Source organism: Mytilus galloprovincialis, chromosome 9, assembly GCF_965363235.1.
Source record: "Mytilus galloprovincialis chromosome 9, xbMytGall1.hap1.1, whole genome shotgun sequence".
NCBI classification, from domain to species: Eukaryota; Metazoa; Mollusca; class Bivalvia; order Mytilida; family Mytilidae; genus Mytilus; species Mytilus galloprovincialis.
Window position 1 is genome coordinate 91,702,428 of NC_134846.1, and position 25,335 is coordinate 91,727,762.

The 25,335-nt window shown below is 32.6% G+C and overlaps 2 protein-coding genes across 4 annotated transcripts in view; one reads left to right on the forward strand and one right to left on the reverse strand.

Moving 5' to 3' along the window:
• The window catches only part of LOC143046354 (caspase-3-like), a 38,388-nt gene extending 21,432 nt beyond the window's left edge, over nucleotides 1-16,956 (reverse strand). The window contains exon 1 of one of the 3 annotated variants that reach the window (XM_076219485.1): nucleotides 16,768-16,956. In XM_076219485.1, coding sequence (XP_076075600.1) covers nucleotides 16,768-16,835 — 68 coding nt within the window. In that variant the 5' untranslated portion in view covers nucleotides 16,836-16,956. Of the gene's footprint in view, nucleotides 1-7,120; nucleotides 7,370-16,767 lie in introns of those variants that run through there. The other 2 variants (XM_076219484.1, XM_076219483.1) reach the window with 2 other exon arrangements.
• A 4,017-nt stretch (nucleotides 16,957-20,973) lies between these two features.
• The window catches only part of LOC143046364 (uncharacterized), a 62,402-nt gene continuing 58,040 nt past the window's right edge, over nucleotides 20,974-25,335 (forward strand). Inside the window, exon 1 of the mRNA XM_076219490.1 lies at nucleotides 20,974-21,090. Within this exon, the coding sequence (XP_076075605.1) occupies nucleotides 21,080-21,090 (11 nt within the window). The 5' untranslated portion in view covers nucleotides 20,974-21,079. The remainder of the gene's footprint in view (nucleotides 21,091-25,335) is intronic.

Genomic DNA, 25,335 nt, shown 5'->3' on the forward strand with positions numbered 1-25,335 from the left:
AGGGAATCGAACCATCGACATCGTGCACACGATGCGAGCACGTACGGTACCATGAGAGCACCGAAGACGTTATTGATAAAATAGTTATCAAAAGTACCAGGATAATAATTTAGTAGGCCAGACGCGCTTTCGTCTACATAAGACTCATCAGTGACGCTCAAATCGAAATATTTATAAAGCCAAACAAGTACAAAGTTGAAGAGCATTGAGGATCCAAAATTCTAAAAAGTTGTGCTAAATACGGCAAAGGTATGCCTGGAATAAGAAAATCCTTAGTTTTTTGAAAAATTCAAAGTTTTGTAAAACAGTGATGGTTTACACATTATAGACATATACATGTCCATTACAACCACTTAGAGGGATGTAAGTATGCAGTACATGTTTTGATATTCATTTACCTACATTTTTTGTAATTTCATGAATTAAAAGCCGATGGTATAAAATCACCCACAGAATGTGAAATAAACATTGTCGACCCCTTCGCTCGGATATGTCGGTTCCGATGAAGCGAACACACTTTAAGAGCGGAAGATCGTTGGTTCAATGCAATACTGGGCCAGTGGTACCTTGTAAGCTAGTACATTTATTATCCAATTCAGCGTTTCTGTATGTACAAGTATTAGCTTTAGTCATCTCATATCTGAGCGGCGTCAGCGACGAATATATGAGAGTAAATAAATAAATATTTTTCTCTTGTTCAAAAAAGCAATTGGTTTGATTAAACAAGAAAAGTGTCATTATCTCAAATTTTACAGATGCAGTAACACTTTCAAAAGATGTTTAAGAATATGGATTTGTAATAAAATCCTTGTTGCGTCTTTTTTTTTCTGTCATTAAATTCATTCCTTATCACTGCTTTGAATGGCAGATGCAATATGAATTGCAATATATAGATACCATACTGTCTTGTCTTTTTCTAGATTTATTGCCAATACGTTAAAACTCTTTGCTGATAGATGATACCACAACTATGTAAAGCAGGGTATGTTTATATAACTTGAGAATGTTTTCTTTTTGAACATGTATGTAATAAAGCTGCTGACGGTTAATCACCCATTAATCAATAAGGCATAAAACAAAAAGGTATGAGTTTGTGACAGTTATTGCTGAAATATTGCCAACTGTCCTATAATTAAATCTGTAGACAAATATAGAAATGTTCGATCTTCGAGAACAATCACCATACACTAAAAAAAACATTTTATATTAGTTAGTCATGAAAGGTGTGACTGATTGGATTTTAGTACAAATTCAGTGATTCACAATATAAATGACTAGTTGTTATCTCAGCAGCTTTCGAGTTTTATTGGAATTGTAGCGTGTATTTAATAAAGATAAATCAAAAATGTTTGCAGATTGAGAAACACTTAATTTAAAATCGAAGGTTAAAATCGCTTAGCAAAAAAAAAAAATAAAAATAGAAAAGCAACAATTGTCCAATGTCTGAGAGTACTGTGAAATTCTTGTTTAATAATTGTTTAATTCAGATCGTCTATGGCAGTCAAACAATAAAAGTGTACTAATGTTTCCTTGGATTAAGAACTATCAAAGAAGTAGAGCTTTAACTCCCCCTTCTTGACATATGATTAATCATTTCGTTATACAAAATATAACTTGCGAGTAAATAAATCAATTGCACCCATATTCGAAGTTTAGAAAGTTGTGTATACAACTATCAACAATGCCAAGTCGTTTAACTATTTTCAAACAAGAATATGTCCACAGTACACGGATGCCCCATCCGCACTATCACTTTCTTTGTTCAGTGGACCGTGAAATTAGGATCAAAACTGTAATTTAGCATTAAAACTAGAAAGATAATATCATAAGGAACATGTATACTAAGTTTCAAGTTGATTGGACTTACTTCATCAAACTAGAGGCTCTAAAGAACCTGTGTCGCTCACCTTGGTCTATGTGAATATTAAACAAAGGAAGCAGACGGATTCATGACAAAATTGTGTTTCGGTGATGGTGATGTGTTTGTACATCTTACTTTACTGTGCATTCTTGCTGTTTACAATTATCTCTATTTATAATGAACTTGGCCCAGTAGTTTCAGTGGAAAATGTTAGTAAAAATTTACAAATTTTATGAAAATTGTTAAAAATTGACTATAAAGGACAATAACTCCTTAGGGGGTCAATTGACCATTTCGGTCATGTTGACTTATTTGTAAATCTTACTTTGCTGAACATTATTGCTGTTTACAGTTTATCTCTATCTATAATAATATTCAAGATAATAACCAAAAACAGCAAAATTACCTTAAAATTACCAATTCAGGGGCAGCAACCCAACAACGGGTTGTCTGATTCATCTGAAAATTTCAGGGCAGATAGATTTTGACCTGATAAACAATTCTAACCCGTCAGATTTGCTCTTAATACTTTGGTTTTTGAGTTATAAGCCAAAAACTGCATTTTACCCCTATGTTCTTTTTTAAGCCATAGCGGCCATCTTGGTTGGATGGCCGGGTCACCGGACACATTTTTTAAACTAGATACCCTAATAATGATTGTGGCCAAGTTTTGATTAATTTGGCCCAGTAGTTTCAGAGGAGAAGATTTTTGTAAAGGATTACTTAGATTTACGAAAAATGGTTAAAAATTGACTATAAAGGGCAATAACTCCTAAAGGGGTCAACTGACTATTTCGGTCATGTTGACTTATTTGTAAATCTTACTTTGCTGAACATTATTGCTGTTTACAGTTTATCTCTATCTATAATAATATTCAAGATAATAACCAAAAACAGCAGAATTTCCTTAAAATAACCAATTCAGGTACAGCAACCCAACAACAGGTTGTCCGATTCATCTGAAAATTTCAGGGCTGATAGATCTTGACCTGATAAACAATTTTACTCTCTCAGATTTGCTCTAAATGCTTTGTTTTTTGAGTTATAAGCCAAAAACTGCATTTTACCCTAGGTTCTATTTTTAGCCGTGGCGGCCATCTTGGTTGGATGGCAGGGTCACGCCACACATTTTTAAAACTAGATATCCCAAAGATGATTGTGGCCAAGTTTGGATTAATTTGGCTTAGTAGTTTTAGAGGAGAAGATTTTTGTAAAGGATTACTAAGATTTACAAAAAATGGTTAAAAATTGGGCCAGGTGAGCTAAAAACTACCTCGACCAAAAAGTGTAACCTGAAGCGGAACGACACACAGGCCAGAAAACATAATGCCCATAAATGGGGCACAACAATATTTTTGGATACTTTGTTTTAATTCAAAAGGAAATTATTTGTCTACATAATGCAAATAAATACATGAAAATACCACTTAATGTCATAGTTATTATATATTTTCAAATAGTCTCGGGAAGTCACTATCCCCGGTGGAGTTGTTTTCACTGGTATACGTAATTCAAGGAATGGTGAACAAATGACTAACATTCCATTTACACCAAATTATGCGTCGCTACTTTAATATCCATTTCTTTTCCTGGATGGAACAGAACTTGTGCATTGGTTATTAGGTGAGAGAAAAGGCAAACCCAGTCGTTTAATTTCAGTTTCCATTGTGTCTAGTTTGGCCGTGCATCAGTTTTGTCAATCAGTTTCCATAGTTTTTTGTTTGGCCGTGCATCAGTTTTGTCCATCAGTTTCCACTGTGTCTAGTTTGGCCGTGCATAAGTTTTGACCGTCAGATTGCAGTTTTGTTGTTAACGATTTACACCATTCGTTCAATTTCCTCTTTGACTATTTTCTACTCGTGCCACATGTAATTATAACGTAAATTTTGTATAAAATTCCGAGACAATTACAAATCCAGTCTAGAAGACAATTCATGGAAATCACATACTATAGAATATCAATAGAGTTGAAATCAGACATTGATAACATCGTCTGCAATTTTAAATTCTTATCTAAATTCACTTTCTTTACAAAACAGAAATCAACGAGGCAACTTTTTGTTAAGAAACATGTAAAACTTCTAATTGGAAAAAAGCAAAAGTTAGAAAACTATTCAATAAGGAAAAGCAAATGCTATTCGCTGTTGTAAAATGATATATTATTGGATTTCAAAGTACACGTAGGATTCAACTTTTTCTTTTACGCTTTTCAGAATATTTTAACCTTTTCATTAAATTTATAACATATATTGATGGCATATTTTAAATCAAATAAGGTGGTAACACACTCTCAGAACACACTGGTATCATTGGGTTTTATATTTTGATAACTATCACTTACAACAAGGCAAGAAGAACAAAAACACGAGCTCCCTAGAATTTCTGAACACCTTTTTTGTTAAAGATTTTATTAATTAATGTGTCTGATATAGTAATAAGTTCCCATTTAGTACATATATAGACAGGTATTGGTATACCATATATCCTCAGAGAGCTCAAACTTTGGGGTTGTTTTAGTTGGTTTTTTTTTACTGTTTTATGGACTATTGTTTGTCTTTTCGTTTGGTTCCCTTAGAAAGCTCTATTGTCTGGTTTTAACTTTTTAACTAGAATGTTGTCTGCTTTCTTAAGACTTTAATCAAATGTGAATTCGAAATTCAACATCCGAAAATGCAAATCAAAATAAGACATATTTCAGCAATAGAGACGAAATATAAAACATTTAAACAGTTAATATAGTAGTAAATACTGATATAATAGTATTCAAAATTTGTAATTCCCGCATTATCCACCTGAAACGACCTTGTGTTATTCTAGTGAGCTAGCATAATTTTATTATAGTCGTTGCATATATTCTCAAAACTATATCTACTGCCATTTACAATAATTAATTTAGATGTTCAGAAGGGGCTTAAAGTAGTTAACTTTAAGTGCCGACCTTAAAGTATTGAAGGTTTTATCTTCCATAATAATTCAAGTTTGTAAATCAGATTTTACAGTCATTTTCATATATCGAACCTGTCTAATACAACTACTTTAGAACGATATTGTTGTTTAACCTTTCTAATACAAACACTTAAGAACAATATCGTTTTAAGATTTCAAACTATATATTTATATTAATAAAAACCACGAGAAAATCGATGAATTTCTCTCGATAATGATATAGATAAACATAGTGCTAACTTGTTCCTACTGCAGATGTTATAGAATCTGTGACCATGCTAGACTTAAATGCTCTTCCCAACACAATTAGTATCGGATAGCCACTCACCAGTATAAATCTCGACTTGCTTGTTGATGGTATAATTGACAAAGAGAGTTTTGATAAAGCAATGACCAGAAAGATTGATTTTGTGTTACAAACGCTCTATAACTACCATGTATTGATTATAATGTGCAGTTTCCTCTTGTCACTGCATTCAAGACAATTTATTCATGATTCATTCGATTACTTTATAACACGAAGAACTGGCGCCGATATATTAATGTAGTTATTATATGTTATTAAAACATGGTTATATTAAAATATCAGACAAGAAGGGATATTGTTTAATTAATAAGTCAAAAATATTTTTAAACGAGTTTTTTTTTCTGGTTTTGGCTACTCAACATGTCTGAACTTAAACGATAGGTAGACAGGAAGAAAACTAACAGACTAATTGCTTAATTGCGACAAAACGCGTAGACACAATGGGGACAAAGCTTGAAAGATTTATTAAACTATTACTCCAATAATGATCTAGATGTTTGGTTTTTTAGTTGTCTTTTCAACAAAATTGACGATGGGAACGGGTAATGTGTGAACGCAACACCAACGTTACCAGTCCACAGAGCTGAACACAGCCGCTAATTTTTGTTGGAACGAGATTTAAACCGTTTTTTTCTGACAGTTATAGGCACAAAAGCATACATGTTGTGGAACTATATAGAGAAAGTACGACAATAGTATACTGCTTGTAGTTGGCTTTTGTCTGTCATAACTGTTTCTCATTAAACTGTTTAAGCTTTCTTCAGGTCGCTGGTATTTTCGTGTGGTTATGTTTTCTCATTTCGAAGGACCTCATATAAGTTATTGGTTTATTCATTGAAAATTGCCGGGTAATCCGCTCTTAATCTTGTTAACGGATCAGTCATCAAAAACTCTAAAGACCATTCCAACAGACTAAATCAAATGGAAAGACAATGGTCGAGATGTTCCATGAAATAAGCCACTTAAAATATCCATAGATCGATATGCAAAGGATCGGTGGGTAAAAATTGGAATCTATGATGGGGAAATATTAGATTAAAATATGTTAATGACTTGCGGTTACTTCATGACGATAATTCTGTTCATGTACTTTAAAATTTACATACTAAATGTTTCTTTCAATATTGGCTAGAATGCCGTGATGGTGGCAAACATGAACTTGAACTTACTAAATATCTTGATTTATTTGTAGTTTGTGGTTGCGGTCTCATTGATTTACATGTATATATATACCACATCTCCAATACCAGCTTTCTGTTAAGTCCTTTTCAACTGATTTTTATAGTTTGTTCTGCTGTTGTTCTGTAACAACAATTCCCTATAGGTAAGGGGAGGGCTGATGCGCCTTCAAACTATGTACACCACCACCTTTGAACTGTTTAACATTTGTCTTTTCGGGGCCTTGTGTACTAGTAGCTGATTATGCAGTATAGAATTAACTCATTGATACAGATCACATACAGTTACCTATAGTTGTTGATGTCTGTGTTATTAGGTATCAAGTGGAAATATGTCTGATTGGCTGCATACCACATCTTCTTATTCTTATATTCATGTATAAATGAAGGCACCCTTTGCACTATTCTGATTCCTTGTCTGGGTTGGGTATTTTCTTTCGGTCTTCGGCTTATGAGCTCTCTAATGTTTGTATTTTGGTTTCGAGCATTGCTAACATTTATTGTCTAATGCGCATTTGGTGCAGTAAAATTGACACAGTAATTGTTACCATTTCATTTATAAAAAGGGGGAAATACCATCAATCTAATTGAAATTAAATCTTCGCACTCGCTCATTTTTTTATGCTTGGTCGTTGATTAGAAACGGCATTTTCAATACAAATATTTCTTTTACAAAGTTTCTATGTTTGATTTACCCATACATATAAAAACATTAGTCTAGACAAAAAAGGAAAGGTCAGGTGGATTTAACTTAATATTATAAAACATTTATATCGGTATATATATATTGATAACTTAAATCAGACGAATCAAATAAATCGTTCTTACCTTGCTTTGCGTAGAAGATACGGGGATTCTGGTTTGTCTACGGATGTAGGACTTAGCCGAGACAAGATGGACTCTGTCGATTGACAAAGCGTAACCATGATTAGACTGTTCTATCCAATAAGTATTAGTGTTCTTCTTTCCATCACGCAATTAAATGAAATTTATGTTTGTCATATTCCATTAAATGCTTCCAATGATGTACATTGATGACATACTTGTGTCGTTACAGAAAACACTGAGATGAATGTTATTGTTCACAGCAGCAGACGATATATTTGTCACGTGCTTTTAAAGGCTAATGAGCAAAATGTCTTTGAAGTTTCAGGTATAGCTATTGATTGCTTAGTGTATCTTTGTTGGAAATCTTCATGTGATCTTATTAACCTACTAAATCTAGCAGCTAATTAATTGGAATTAGATCGAATTATAATTTAATTTATTTTATTTTAGTATAGAAAAAATATAAGTCATTATTTTATTTTTCCAATCATGGGCCCTTGTCAGGCAAGATACAAAAACATCATAATACAATGATTATATAAACATTAGTGAAATACACAATAAGTAATACACAAATAATAAATTGATAATATGAGTAATGTAGGATATAATTATAGTAAGAGACATTGAGTGCAATGAGGCCGATTTAATATTAAAAGGATATGATATTAAGTTTATTTTAAAATACGGAAACTAAAAAATAGCAAAAAAAGAACCGGGAATATAGTATCTCAATCTGCAGTAGTTCTCCTCATAAGTAGAGTCAGGGTCAAGGATTTATACATTAAAATAGCCATTTGTTTTAAATTGATCTTATTATAGCCATAAAAGCTAAAATCATGAGCAATTAATTTTTTCTATTTTTTTTTCTAGGAAACATGAAAAATACTGCGTCCTTGAATGTTGAATCAACAAAAAACCAAAGGGTAATTTATTTTAAATGTGTTGACCTTCTCATAATCTTACGTCGCTTACACTAGAACAATAAATAAAGAAATGCTAAACCCCTTTGTCATGGAACATGTTAAAACTTCACAGGATTGTCTCCTTTGTCCACGACGGGTGCCACATATGGAGCAGAATCTGCTTACCCTTCCCCAGAGCACCTGAGATCACCCCTAGTTTTTGGTAGGGTTCGTGTTGCTTATTCTTTTGTTTTCTATGTTGTTTCATGTGTCTGTTTGTCTTTTTCATTTTTAGCCATGGCGTTGTCAGTTTATTTTCGATTTAGGAGTTTGACTGTCCCTTGAACATCTTTCTTCCCTCTTTTATAAAACAGTCACTAGAACTGAGCGCAGAAGTCGTATACTTTGTCCATGTGTTCATTTCTTTTATTTCTTTTAGAGGGCGAAATGGACGCCACACTAAACCTCGAGACAAACAAATGAACCAAAGTTTTAAAAACACAAAAATAACATAGGATGGATGTGCCTGTCTTGGGACAGGTATGGAATTGTCAATATATACAATTATAATTTAACCCCCCCCCTTTTCCTTTCTAAGTGTTTTAAATTGTTTCAGATATTACATCTTGTAAACGATTGTAACATTTAAGATTTTCCTCGCAATATTTGGAAAAGTATAACGTCTAGTTGAACTGTTTAGATGAATTGATTGATGACACACTGCCATAGATCTTCCACAGTATACAAACTGCAAGTATACTATTAAACATGTTTTAATTAATTGTATTGACTTTGCTGATATTCGTAAGAAGCATTTCAATGTCAATAATATGTATGATTTATTTTATAATGTTCCATTTACAAATATTGTTGCATTTTTAAAAGAAATTGGAATTTATTATAGAATATAAAAATGTTATTATATTTAAGTCGTTTTTAATTTTTATCACGTTATTTTACTGTTGATTTTTATTTGTTAATAATCAATTTGCTTTAGTCTAGAATTTTAGTATATTGAAAGACTTTTTGTCTTATTTTAAAAATATGCTTTAAATTGTTAAAATATTCGAATTAGTTCTCGCCGCGATATAGCCTTTTTGTGCTCATGCGGCGTAAAGCAACAAACAATCAATCAATCCATAGTATACCTGTATATCTTTTATCGTTTTTTTATATAGATTAGACCATTGGTTTTCCCGTTTGAAAGGTTTTACACTAGTAATTTTGGCGCCCTTTATAGCTTGTTCAGTGTTCGGTGTGAGTCAAGGCTCCGTGTTGAAGGTCGTACATTGACCTATAATGGTTTACTTTTTTAAATTGTTATTTGGATGGAGAGTTGTCTCATTGGCAACCACACCACATCTTCCTATATCTATATCAAGCATATTGAGACTATGGATTGTAATGGAAGTAATCATTTCCCTCCTCGTCCCTTTTCCCAACTCATTCCCTTTAAAGGTATTGCAGACATGATTTCACAATGTGAGAAAATTCCATTGTTTTTCTGTCTCTTTCATTGCCGGACAACTACTTATAGCTGACTTTTCATTTTTAAGCCCGAATCAATACTGATTTTTTCCGGGATTCTTGGAGATCGTCTTGGCAGGATTAAGTAGATTGTTAAGATGATACCACTCTACAAATTCTATTAAAAAGTGACATTTCAAATAAAGTCCTGATCGATTTTACTCTCTTTTGTAACATTTTTTCAATGCATTAGAAACTTCCTTTATTTATAGTTTCATGTGCTTTCTTAATCCATGTCAGTATAGAATTATACAGGTTAAAGAGTATTTCTGAAGTTAGAAACGGTTAAAGACAACTAATAGATTTTATTATGAATTTGTACATGAATGTATCCATTATAGTCATTGTTATTCATTCGTATAATATCACAGTCAAGTTACAAATGAAGAAGAGAAAGTAAATACGGCTTTGAAAGTATGGAGAAACAAGAGAAAATATACATCTAGGAGCAGCATTTAGTGCATGATACTAGAATGTATCATTACACGAATTAAAAACATCAGTTTTCACAATACATGTATAATTATAACGAATGATCTCTGATGAAAGAAAATGCATAGGTTTTGTAATAGATTGTTATAATGTGTACAATTGTACAATTTCTAAATTGTACATGCTCTAAATTGTACATGCAGTTTTAATTTTGTACAAGTTTTCAATTAATTGACATCAACCTTCGTTCACCGGGTAATATACATCTTCGGTAGTTTGAAACCAGCGTTATGTTTTATTTAGAAGCTTGTCTACTCCAATCTTACATTTGGAACTGTCCTCTTGGGGACAAAACTGAAGAAGGAGTACGCCAAATTGAGTTTTGTTCTAACAATATTTGTATAAGCAATAGTGAAAAGGCACTAGATTCAGAATTACGGATTTAAAAGTAACTTTTTAAACTTATTCAATTTATAAATAAATATTAAGTGTAAACGTGACATTCAGACATTATTAAAACAGAAAATTAAAAAAAATCTATTTTTTTAGACCGAACTCGGACGCTTGCTGATAAAGAAATAATATCATGTTACAATACTTGACAATAGCGAATTTCACGTCTTTTCCAACAAATTCCTTTGAATTACAGAGATCGGTGGTTTATTATAATGATACACTGTGTTGAGAAAAAAGCCTGTTTGCCTTGCTGACTGAATGTATTGTATCAAGTAAATCTTACAGTAAGTTCAAATAGCTTATATCTATGGGCTTAAACAAATAACAGAGATGTAAAGTTACAAAGTGACTGAATATTGGGCCGAGGAAAATCAATGATGGTTTATCGTTTATATGCCTTTATTGTCAAAGTGTCTGGATTCCGTTTATTTTTTTCATCCTTCAAAATACCGATATCATCTCACCTTCAATCACCAATCAGAGACTTCTCGTAATTAGGAAATATTGATTTCTATTGAAGTTTGACCTCAGAATATCATTTCTCATTCTTATTCTCTTAGCTATTTTGTCATATTACCAGTTTTGTCCTGTTTTAGTTTATTACTGCTAACGAGAGAAATCTTAAGGGAATAACCAATTTGACGTGGTTCAAATGAGTTTAATCTCCTAATACATGCATCAAAAATTCTTCTGTCGTTCACAGTATATAAATGGCAACGGTATTACATATTTGTCGACTCCTGTCCATTTATCTGCTTGTCTCTATGACTTTGCCACCTCTAGAATGACCTCTCGTCCTCCGTCTCCCGTCCTCATCATTTCCTTCATAACTTCCGCATAATGGTTTATCCACTCGAAAAAAAACTAACAAACCTCGGAAAACATTTAATGGAGCACAAAATAGTTGATTAGTGAGTTGACTTCAAATTACATGAAATCATCTTACGAAAATTGGGAATTTCTCTGGGTTTGTTATATTAGGGAGCTACCATTTGATTTGTAGGGGGGGGGGGGGGCTAGGATGAAATTTGAAAAAAAAATAGGCAGGACAGGAGTTTTGAGTAAAAAAAAAGGCAGGATGAGACAGTTACAAAAAAAAAAAGTCAGGACGACAATTTAGGTAAAAAAAAAGTCAGGATAAACTAAAAAAAAAAAAGGCGGGACCGAACAGAGTGAAAAATAAAAAGGCAGGACAGAGATTACAGCTAAAAAAAAATGCAGGACAAAATTTTTCATCCTAGCCACCCCATAAAAATCAAATGGTAGCTCCCTTAGGTTGGAAGTATTTATAGTTTCGGAGTAGTTTGATTCAAAATGCTTGTTAAAATTATTGCGTTTACAACTCTGTCACATTTTTCGCAATAATAAAAACCTCTTAATAATTTCTGAATTTACAGTACTCAACATTGACGCATGGATTGGAACTGCAGAAAATACATAAAAACTAACTATCGAATGATGCTCTTTCTATCGGTGTAAGAGGAAAGAGAATAATAAGGTGTTTGAATATATAGAAAAGGAATAATCTTATTTAAAAATAAAGAATTAATTTAAAAATACTGATTAAAGAAAGATACTATTCATGCACACTTGTTCCCTTTTGGCACGTCCGGAAAAAAAAACAGAGAAACATCATTTTTTTACATTTAAAGATATATTGAAGCTGAAAAATTAAAATATATAAGTCTAACATTCAAAATTGCTAGAAAGTTGCTGCAATTTATTTCAATGCGCAATACACTTTTTACAAGAAATATATATATATATAGGCTTCTCATATATCAACAGCCACAAAGATAACAGACGAATACATCTGATTACATAGAAGTAATAAATAAACAATATATCTTTTCTCTTATTCTGAAACGAGCACCTTGTAGAGTTTTGATCAAACAGGGAAAGTACCTATATATATCTCAGATTTTCTAGATGTAGTAACACTTTCAAATGATGTTCTGGTGTGATAGATTTGAATTTAAATCTGAAATGCTACTTTTTTTCTGTCACCAAATTGATACTTAATCACTGTTGTTATATGACAGCGTAAATCGTTACATACTATCTTGCCAAAATCTGAACTTTTTGCTGATAAATTATAATACTTGTATGTAAATATTCATATACTCTCGGTCTAGTGTGTACTGAGTGCTAATAACACCGAGTAATTGTAGTATATCCAAACACGATATGATGCGTTAAAGCATGTTTTAGATTGATATTGGAATAAAGTGGACAGATTTACCAAATATCCTTGCAGATCGAAACATTCGTTAATAATTCCATGTCGTTAATTTTTTTCCTTATTCAATGTACCAGACAGATATTAACAAGGAAAAAGACAAAAACCAGATACAATGTTTATGGAAATCACGAACAGAAAACGTTTATTGGTATTCTAATCACAGACAATATAGCAATCTAAAATATGTGTTCGTTAACCTCATCTGATTTCGCTGACAATATATGTCAACGTTACTCGTCAGGAGAAAATGGAAATTTCTTCCTTATAATGACTTTTGATTCGTGTTTCTTATTACAGAATGTTGGTAGTTCATACAGACTTGTATCTGTTATTAAAACTAAGACTTCCTACTGCGTAAAGTAAAAAAAACATATTTATCTTGTACATCTTTCAAAATCTGAAAGTTGATACTGCATGTTTCGCAAAACTTCATCAGCAATAGATATCTAATCCTTGTTTGGGATTTCTATTGTTAACGAACCAATTGTAGTTGTTATACATTCGCATGACAGAACGGTTCATTATTATAAGAAATCAATGAGCATTCTTTATCAGTGGCGGATCCAGAAATTTTCATAAGTGGGGGCCCACTGACCGACCTAAGAGGGGGCCCGCTTTAGTCATGCTTCAATGATTCCCTATATAAGCAACCAAATTTTTTCCCAAAAAGGGGAGGCCCGGGCCCCCTGGCCCCCCTCTAAATCCGCCTCTGTTTATGTTGTTATTCTGGCACTGTATTACTTTTTACATTTTATATTATCTGTCTATGTTCTTTATGACCAATTTTTAAAATTGATGTCGCAACTGATGGTCTGGACGGAGTTTTACAGAGTAAACAAAAACAATGGGCAAACCAAGTAAAGGATACACCCAGGTGGGCGCTAGCAAACCAAGTAAAGGATACACCCAAGTGGGCGCTAGCAAACCAAGTAAAGGATACACCCAAGTGGGCGCTAGCAAACCAAGTAAAGGACACACCCAAGTGGGCGCTAGCAGTTTTGCTTCTTTGATAAATCCAGGACATCATTAAAAGAAATTTGTGTGTTATTGAAGAATTACGACAATAAAAAAAAGAAGCGACAAGGATTGAGTCAAGAATACAGAATAATGGTGATAAAAACTGAAAAAAAAAACAGAAAAATGCCTAGAATAAAACTTTGCATATTAATCCAGATTCTATTGTTGAGAGATGTCTCCTTGGCAATCATACCAAATTTTTTTTTATATATCTTAACTTTATTATATGGTTAATATTCATTTGCATTACATTAAGGAGATAATAAACCTTCAATTAAATACCAATCTGATCAATTTAGAGCATGTAAAAGCGAAAAAATTTCACAGTCTTCTAATAAGTTTATAAGTTGATAGAAATAACAATTAAATTCTTTAAATGATATTCAACATGTCTCTTTGACATATTCCCCATTTCCATTCTCAAATGTGTTTCAAATGTAATACAGCTAACTGAAGTGTATCCTCCTCGTGGCCTTCTATTTATCATCTTCGTGATTTCTATACAATTGTTAAATGATCAAAATACCAACACAAAAGAAAACATTATTGAATTTTGTATGTAGGACTAAGCAGACAAATTCCTTTGAATAAAATAACGCCTTTTTAGGATAAATATCCCATGATAGGATAACTTTAATTTGAATATTTTTTTACCTGCACTGATTTAAACAAAATATTCACAACATTGCATCGTATTTAAAAGATTCATTTGTTGCCCCTACCCCATTTTGAACAAAAAATCACGCAGGAAAAAAATATCATGCATACTTTACATTCTTAGATAGTATAGTATTTGACTCTAACACCGGACTCTAACGTTCTATTTTATATGCTTGCCTTAGATCTACCTCGGATTACGACCCCAAATACAATAAATATAATATTCTTGGATATTTGTACATTTGTACCATCTTATCAAAAGTCAATATAACTAAATAATTAATAGTTTGTTTAATGTGTGTCAGTATTTCTGAACATAAAGTTGTATTACATGAGTTTCTGCGGTTTTCACAAAACCTATTTTACTGTTAATTTCCTATTTTTGCCGATAATTTATATGGTAACCAATAAATCCTGGACTGTCTGCTCTTATAACAGGTTAACCAATTGATTTTTCAATGCGATATTACAACATTCGTATGGTTTATTAAAGCACTCATAAATAGATTACATTGATAACTTATCCAAATGGATAAAATGCACTAAATTGAAAAATTGATTTGATTCCGAAACATAATCAGAATGTGTTCATCTATAAGTTATAAAAATTTTAATTACATAACTAAACTCTCGAAAGAGCATACGTAACATTGTAAAGGAGATTTTATTCTTGTCAATAAATGGTTCCAATCTTTTGATTAAAATTGAAAAGCAACTATTGCAATTTTGTCTGACAATAACAATGTAGGACTTTCTTTGAGATACTATTGTGTCTGGAAGACACAATTGATGTCCCCACAGATACAAAGTGTTAATCTAAAATATCTTATAACATTTAAACGCTTATTCCCCAAAAATGACAAAGTTCAACTATCTCACAAAAGAGCAAATATTAATAAAAAGCATGCACACCTTCAATATATGTACAAACTGATGTAGCAAAGTGAAACTTACTTGGATTCAAACTGCAGTCCTGAGGAGTTTGCGGAATAACTATATACTAGTACCCATAATAGAACAGACAAACAGAAGGACGGATGGACGGAAATACGGAAGGACATGGGTAAACATGGGTATAAAACAATTACCCCCCTACTTTTAGTTGCGGGGGCATAAAAACAATTAGGTAGATGTGGTATGCTTGCAAATGAGGCAACTATCCACCAGAGTTCAAAGGTCGACGATAAAAGCATTAATTTTCCAGATATCGGCATATACAATTTATGAAAAATAGTTCTTGGAGTAGATTCCATAACAACACATGTAGCTTCTATAGCTGTTCAAGCAGAACTCATTTGCACTAAAAAAAAATCAGCTATACATTGTGTACTCTCATGACTCTATAGTCTAGTATAACATTTATAGAAATTAATCCTAGATCAAAATAAAACATCGACGGCCTAAGTCATGTAAAACAAAAACGATAAACTTATATGATATACAGCAAGAAACGACAGCATTTTATTAAAAATGCTCGTGCCTTGGGACAAACACATACATACTGTAGGGTGTCATGTAAAACCAAACCGATAAACTAAATTAAATATGATATACAGCAAGATAAAATGTTCTTGGCTTGGGACAAACACATACATACTGGATAGTGGTGAAACAACACAACATAGAAAAAACTTCAAAAGCTGGAAATGGAATCTACTCGTCAGATAAATACTGATAAAAAAGAAACTAATATAAAGACACAAATCGCTGATCTGAGAGTTCTTGTATAGTTACTGAAAACAAGGTAAATGACAAAAAAAATCATGTATTCAGTCTGTCTATACTTTGTCTGACTGAGACAAATATGAAACGTTTTTCATTTTTATTTAAGTAATTCAGTAATATTACTGTCCGTAAATCAATCCATTTTCGTTTATCAAATTGTAAAATTTAATATTTGATGTTTGTGTTGACATAGACCGATATAAAAGGCCCATAAGTTACAAATGTAAAAACAAAATCAAAAGAGAAAACTATGTTTGTATTCCAATCAATTAAACGTATTCATCTTCTTCCAGCTTTTTCATTATTTATCTTTTACATCTGTGATTCTTCATTTTAAAGCAATTCAATTTAACATATAAACTTTTAATTAAAATGTATCTAAATGTTTCTTTATAAAAATAATAACATTGTTGTCTACTTCAATGGCCTGACAAAAACTTCAGGTAATAGAAGGATATAAGTTATTACTAAAAAAATCAAACAATTACACAATAAATCGCTTTTTATGTAGCTGATAATTGAAGTCGCTCGTGTTGTCTTTCAAAAGAAAACAAAATGCCTTCATTCACTTCAATGAACTGACAAAAACTTCAGGTACATGTAAATTAATTGAATATAAGTTATAACTTTAAAAAATCCAACAATTACACAATAAATCGTTTTTACTGTATAAAATGTCCTACCTGAATCTTCGTAAAAGGTATGGTGATGTTGATTCTGCCGAGGATGGACTGAGTCTTGGTGAAGACATTCGTCAGCTGTCATCATTGATTACATGTCATTGTAGATTGCACATTCACCACTTGTTTTTTGTTGGTATGAATTTATAATTCGATTGATAGGTTTGTTTGAGAGCGTATATATTAAAGGAATTGTCTCCGTGAGAGCTGTTACATATGGATCGTACATTGTCCTGATTGATGATAAGGGAAACATGGCCAATACATAAATCATGATTGATTGAGAATGTTTGAATATGTCCACACACGAAAGAAAACAAAACAAAATGGTTGAATGTTTGAAAATGTCCTCGTACAAAGAAAAAAACTTTATAGTTCTTCATAACAACTGCAGCATTTTGCGAAGGATCTTAATATTCAACGATTGAACATATAGTTTTTATTTATATAGAAATACTTTGTTAAAGTTAGGGATCTATGAAATAAGAATACATTAATCTGGTCAATATATGAATTTTATCAGTGCGTCAAACACTTCATTAATACATGTACTCGAAATTCATTTAAAAAAAAACAACACTTTTCTCATATACCATTTTCATAGCCTGTTTATATTGTCGTCGACGAATCATAAAAAAATTAATTTCACATTAATGTATTACTCAGTTCTATATTTCAGATAGAGTTTTGTTTCCATTAGAATCATGAAAATACTAAATTTCAATCCTGGTAACTATGATCAGTTTATTTACAATTTTTTTTAACTAAACTGATTAAAGATACCAGGATCTAATTTGGTATTTGCACCAGACGCTCGTTTCGACTACAAAAGACTCGTTAGTGACAGTTGTTGAAGTTATTTGAAGTTTTCCGCTGGGGCAGGTTTCTATGGTAGCTTTTGGCTTAACTTCCAATAATAAAAGTGAGAATGGAAATTGGGAATGTGTGAAAGAAGAAAACAACCCGACCAAAGAGCAGACCGAGGCCACCAATGGGTTTTCATCACAGCGACAAAATCCCACACCCAGAGGTGGGCTTCAGCTTATGTACTAGTTTAGTGAAAATAGCCGTCACACTAAACGCTGAAACATATAAATGCATTAAAATTAAATAAAAAAACCAACACAAGCAAATAAGGCCAAAGGCTCCTGCACGCGACTTGGGACAGGCGCAAAACATGCGGCGTAGTTTAACATGTTTTTTTTTATATCTCAACTCTTCCCCTATACCTCTAGCCAATGTATAATAAACATGCAAACACACAGAATACGAAAGTAAAACTCAGTTTAAGAGAAGTCCGAGTCCGATGTCAGGATCATAGGTAATCGTAAAAAAGCAAAATGACAGTTTATACATGAATTAACAAAGGACTACTAGCAGTTACTGACATGCCAGCTCCAGACCTCAATTAAACTGATTAAAAGATTATTCTTCATCATATGAAAATCAACCACAAACCCTCCCGTTAGGTGTTTAGTATCATATCATCATACACATATTTGATCTACTATCTGTTATTCTAGGAATGAGACTTGTCATTAATATGATAGAAAACATAGAAAAAAAGGAAGAAAAAAAAAATAGACCACAATTGTTATTCCTACTAATGAATGTCTGATCACGACACATTTGTCTCGATTCAAAAGGCATCTTTAGAGAAAATCAGTCTCCGAACAGCTCATTAAAATCTAAATTTATAAAAAAATATCTAAACTACAAAGACATTGTATAGTATTAACAATATCGTCAAAAAACGTTGTCCTATCGTCTTGATAGATGTTGCATTCATATATATATAAAATGAAACTCATCTTCAATTTTGTTTTCAATACAATGTTTACTTAATCTTTGACCCAAAGATGTATCATTACAGAGTCTGCGTTTTTCTACAGTATAGTAAGTCCTAATTCGTCTTACTATACAAATCCTTGCTTTTTCGTGGTGTAAATTATGGTTAGAAATTCATAATTTACGTAACTGTCTAATATATGTTTTCTAGATCTTCACTTTGTATAAGTCTCAGGTTTATATTCCGTTTTTAGGTTATAAAGTGTACGTAATTTGTTTTGGTCTTTACCTCAGCGACAAACATGCGAAACTGAATGTTTTCATATCTTTCTTCTTATCTTTTTTCACTGAAGATATGAGTTTTCCTTCTGACTGTTCTTTTATTATACCAGACATGGTCAAAACTGAAAAATGTGTTTGTTAAAGGTACATGATGGGAAGGCCAGTATGATTTTTGGTTGACTTATAGATGCTAATTTCGAAAATTTCACATATTGACGACCAAGTTTTGTCATACTAACCGCGCGGCAATACTAGAGGCACATTTGGTGGCACCAGAGACATATACAATATTATATTATATGGCTCTGGTCGCACCATAGACACATATACAATACTGAATTTTGACCTTTTCATGCACTGCAAAATAAAAAAGTCTTTTCTTTTAAATGACTGCATTGAAAGGGAAATTTGCTTTCGTCACATATTAGTTAAATAAACTCATCATAGATTCCAGGATTAAATTTTGTAATTACGCCAGACGCGCGTTCCGTCTACAAAAGACTCATCAGTGACGCTCGAATCCAAAAATTTAAGAAAAAGACCAAATAAAGTACGACGTGGAAGAGCATTGAGGACCAAAATTCCTAAGAGTTTTGCAAAATACAGCTAAGGTAATCTATTCCTGAGGTGGATGACACTTCGAATAGTTGGTTTATGTATGGCAACGAAATTACTTGACCAATATATATATATGATCTTATATCCATTTTTACATTTATTGAACATATGCCATCGCCAACTGTATGGAAGAACATGGTAAAACAGAAAATAAATGGCCACTGGAAGAAAAAAGTGGAACAGATGCAGCAAATAAATCAAGTTTGGTATATCTAAACCGCACTGCAACGCACGGTACTCGTCACACCATTTGGATATCTGCAGGTCCGTCTAGAAACCCAGTTTCGATCACGATGGCATGTGTCAGAACTAGAATTGCTACCGGAGTATATATACTACAGAAGAATAGGTCCAAATTCTATGGAAACAGAGAGAAACCAATTTGTCTGTTGTGTAATGATGGTGAAGAACTGAGATATATTAAACATTTTATATTAAAAGTGTAATTCATTAGAAAATACTACTTAACATTTTATAAATAGCTTTGAAAAGTTTGAAAAGTTTGTGAAGCAATTTTAGCATTACATATAGTGGCAGCTGAGGGTGAAACATTTTTTTTCTTCTCAGGATCAAAAACAAATTATATTTTTCTCCAAAAACTGGAAACAAACTTTTCCCCCCCAAAAAATCCATAATTGGATCATACGTCATATAAAGTGTAGAAGACTATTTTTACAGATGATATACATATGGTGCGCATGCCAAGAAATCCTAGCTAAAATTCCGGTGGACCTCCTACGGCATCCATTAGTAGATACAGATTTAATTTCATTCAACAAATTAATTTATGACCTTTATGTACGTCTCGCTAAGAACACGACCATATACCAAATGGTCAATATTAATCATCCATGTAATTTGCTCTATGAGATATTTGCAGAATTTCAACGGAGGCAATTCAGTCTTGGCATGAGACTGGGGTTAATCCAAGGGCTACTGACTACTAGCGCACCTCACTGAGGTGCTCTAGTAGTCGATTTACCTTTCAGTCCTTTTATCTTTTTAGTAGCCAGTTACAACTTTTTATTAAGATTAATTGGATTAAGCAGAGACATATAATACAATTATATGTCTCTGGATTCAGTAAAGAAATCCTGTGGCATTAAATTATTTTATAGAGTTTATACCATATCTTAAACCTTCGTTTTAACTGCATGACTAGATGAGTTTTAAGATAAAGATAATGTCGATCATATTGTTTGGATGATAAATAGACAGAAGCAGAGGTAATTTTATAGTGGAAGCTAACGAGACAGCTGTTATAGTCTTTCAGAGAGCAGATAGTAGTCAGTGGATGTTTCAATTCTGAATTTCACCAAAGATGTATAATTATGTGTACAATGACATCTATGTTTAATCATAATATTACTTTAAAGCTTTCTTACTAAGAGAGAAACTTCAAAGCAATGGGACCCTTAATGTGTGATGTAATTTAAAAACAGACTTCTTTAAAATTTCATAATTTGGCGCGAATATAAAACGAAAGTGAAAGTAGCACTTCAAGGGGGAGTAAGTCATGTAATTAAAACGAGGCAGCGCGCGAGATGTTATTTTGAAGTCAAAAGTTGATGATGCAGATTTAACAGAACTCATGTGAATTATTTATTTTATAATCTAATTAAGGGTTATGTCGTCCAGGTAAATAACAAGAAATGTTTGAAATATTCAATACTACAGCCAGAAAAAGAAAATGAAAATGACAGGTCACTCAAAACGACAAAAGTTTCAAGACAGTTTCGTAACTGTTACTGACGTAAGGTTGTCTGCGTTGTCACACTTCTGCACTTTGATGATGAAAGCCCTTCTATGTATGATTTGCTAAATGTCAACAAAGTGTGTCTGAGTAAAAGAGCAGGGTTCTAAGGGATCCGGGGAACAGTATCTTTAGCAAAACTATACCATTTAAAGTGTACACCCAAACCTTGCATATTGTGAGGGGGATCCCCAAAGGATCAATCCCGAAACCCCGAGCTTAAAAACACCTGATCCTGACTTCCCGAAAAAGGTCCTGCCCCTCTTCTATGGAAGACAGATCTGAAGGCTCCTACTGAATTTAGAACAGAAGAACTCCTGGTTGGGGATAACACCTTCTGAAAGCTCACACGATATTGTTCCAGGAATTCCGAAAAATAGGACACCAACTTGGACTGGGAGGAGATATAGCTGTCACCAATCCACAAAGACTAATTAAACACGAATCCGGGTCCATCTGCCCTGATTCTGGTTAGCCCTAGTTTCTGTTTGCCCTAATACCTGTTCGCCCTGATTTTATTTTTTAGTATAGTGTTGCGTTTTGTGTATATAATTGAATGTGTTGAAGTCAGTCTACAATTTGGCCGAATAATTACGATGTATGATGTTGTTTATAGCTAGCTGCTACTAGGTTACAAGTTTCTGTACATTTCAGGACTACAAGATATTGTGACTTCAAGGTATTTTAAATGTAAAACAACTGAAGACTAAATTATTTGTATGTAATTGAATATATGTTGGTTTAAATTCACCGAATATTTATTTATGATGTATATAAGTTTCTCGGAATTTCAGCACTACATTGTATTTTTAAATGTAAAACAACTGAAGACTAAGTTGTTGTCTTGCTGCTATGAGGATAAGTTTCTCGGAATTCAAAGACTACAAAGTATTTGACATAAAACAAGTCTATATTTAACTTCATTGAACTTTATTCATTTGTTATTGATACATTTTAACAATTTGAAAATATTCAGTAACAGTTATAACAAGATCAATTCTGAACAGTACTTCGCACACATTTATTTCCTAATCGAATATTAGCGTAAAGATTGAATGAGTCATCCAAATAATAACTTTGTTATAAGTATCTGTAAATACAAAATTGTAAACCAATCTCCAATAAACATGAACAATTTACATGCATCGCGATATCGGAGCTATAATCTGACATTTACTGCATGAGGCATCTTGTTCAAAGTCCCTATTGTAACCGAAATTGACAGGCTGAAGAAAGCAATTTTACTTATTTCTACTATCACATATTAGGATAGTGGTAACTGCAGTTACCAGGATTGAATTTAAGACCAGTGAAAGTGTAAGCCATAAAACATTGTAAAAGTGTCCAGAAAAAAAAAAAAGAAAAGCATATTTAGATTAGTCGAGATTACTCTTAAGTCCAACAGCTGTTTTGCCAGACAAGCTCGTCCCATATCAAAAAGTAGACAATTGACCGTCCAAAGTGGATGTGCTCCTTCGATGTTTGTGAGGCCGACGGCCTTGGATTAATATAATTCAAGCATCGAACTGTTAATTTTTAAAGGCAGTGCTTTAAGGCCTGACTTTCAAGTCATGAGGTTAATCTTTTCATACGCAATCTATGCAGGGGGTCTTTTGGCCAGAAAAAGATCCGGAAATGTTCGAATTTCTCCTCTTCTTTTTATGGTATGATATGGTTTTTGTTTCTTTCATTTACATTGGGGACTAAAGAAACGATCAGTGTGTATTGTTCGTTTTATAGAACTTGTTATTAATGTGTATTTTGCATTATAAGCAGTCAACCTGACTACAAACTATCATTATTTGTATTCCGTGTGGAAAGAGGTCGGGTCAATTTCGAGTGTTATCTGAGATCTAAAGATTTTTTAATTAGTTCAGACGTTGATATAGCAATGAAAAGTCGACTGAACATGATTAATATTGCATCTTCTATAATTCAAAGCGGAATTCAGTTTATAAACGAGAAACCGTAAAGCGTTTTCAATTTCGGTATTAGTTATGTATGTTGTCTACGTATTATCCTGGTTCCCGGTACTACGTTCCGGGTATTAGCTATTTGATATATCTGATGTGTAACATTACGATCAGGTACCAGCCAATCTACGTGTGTATGTGTACATGATTTCCCGCCAAAATGACCGACTTACAGCTATGGAAAAATAGTCCATAAACGTTCCGTATAATGATATGCAAATTCATAATTAATCGTAACTTTTTTTATCTTTATATAATAAATATAACAAAATGGATTCCACAAAATTGAAAATAGCATTATTTTACGAGGATTTCTAATATTTTTTTCACTTCCGGGCGCAGTAATACGTATGTTTTGAAGGAGCTCGAAGAAATTGACAAAGTGAATTGAGAAGGAAACGGATAGATATACGTCCTTGCTATCAGGTAAAACAATTTAAATGTACAGAAAAACACATTTACTTCACACAAATAGTAAGCATTTTATTGTCTTATACACGACTGTAGTCTAGTGTTGAAACGACGGCGGTGACCTACAAGGTACGGGTCATACTGGGTCAAGTCTAAATATGTAAACATATCCACGTGCTATTAGGTAGAAAGCATCGTAATGCAATATCTGCATTTTTTTCCTCCTTTATACATCGTTTAACCAGATATATTTCTCTTTCAAATACACTTAAACACGGGTTGTATGTACTTATCTTTTCTAGTGTTTTCTTGTCCTTTAATATTAATATTAAAGTTCATTTGTTGATGTTTAAATATTTTTGAACGACTGAACACAGGAGTGAATGAATGCAACAATGATATATACTGAAGACTTGGGCTGTACAATGATAGTGTATGTATATCATACTGATAATTATTCTAGCAGTAATTATGTTAATTTAGGATGTAATGACAGGAATTCATGAGCTATGCCTCAGGCTTTCTGAAAAAATATCAATGACAATGTAAACAGGAACAAAACATTGACACGAATGATGCTCTCTTCTATGTTATAGTTATTTAGGTATGTGTGTTGCACAAGTTTCAAAAAAACTTAAGTTATAAAACTTTTTTTTCAGGGCACAAACCCACTTTAAAGAGACTTGTCTACTGCCATACCAATCCTATTTTCATGCACCATTTGCAAGCAAGAGACTGAATGGTTTGCAAAATTAAAAATCAGGACGGTGTCCAATTAAACCAAAAGAACTAAACTGGATGAATATCTAGAGGAAAGTTTTGATTTGTGAAATTGGTTTTCCTGAAAAGTCATTCATCCTAGCCTGCAGAAAGGAACTATAACTGTCCACCACCAACTGACGAGCTAATGTTGAGCTTCACATATGGAATTACTCAAATACCATCAATGTCTATGTTTTCAGCACAGATTTCACAAGTTATGACACAGCTGTGCTTTTTTTTATACCTGTTAAAGAGTTGTATACTAAATTTTATTTTTTTAATCAATAAATATATCTTGTGTCATTTAAGAACTTGTATTTTGCCAAAAGATGCATACATGTACTAGTGAATGAAAGTGGTGCAGTTCATTTTGCTTTGGTATATAGAATTGAATTACAATTGTTCATGTTATTGGAATGCATATAAAAATAAGGAGATGTGGTACAATGTATATACATGATATTTAGTGAGTTTATCAAGCAAAAGTGAATAAGAAATAGGTATAAGCAGTTACAGGTACTACTGTACAATCTCAAACAATGAGAAAAACTCATACCGTAAAGAGAATTTCATATTTACAAGTAAGTTTTGTTTTTGCGTTGAATAATTTTCTTCTATTGTTTTAATTGCAAATATGGGAAGTGGTTAAAATGCTAATGAGACAGCTGTTATGGCCACAGAGCCTTAATTGAAAACTTCTTTTTCATTCATACCGGTAGATTTTGCCTGGAGTTAGAAACATATCTGCCAACTTTTCAAAATGCACAAAACCTTCAAGGGGGCCTTCAAATGGAAGCAGGACAAGTCGCCCCACTGGCTAATCGCCCACTTTTAAAAAAACCGCCACAAACTGATTTATCAAATCGCCCCACATGTGAAATTGGTTAAATCATGTTAAATATTACTCCTGCCAACCCGCCCTACTTATAAAAAAACGGTAATATTTAGATTAATATATATATATATAATTAAAAATAAAAACTC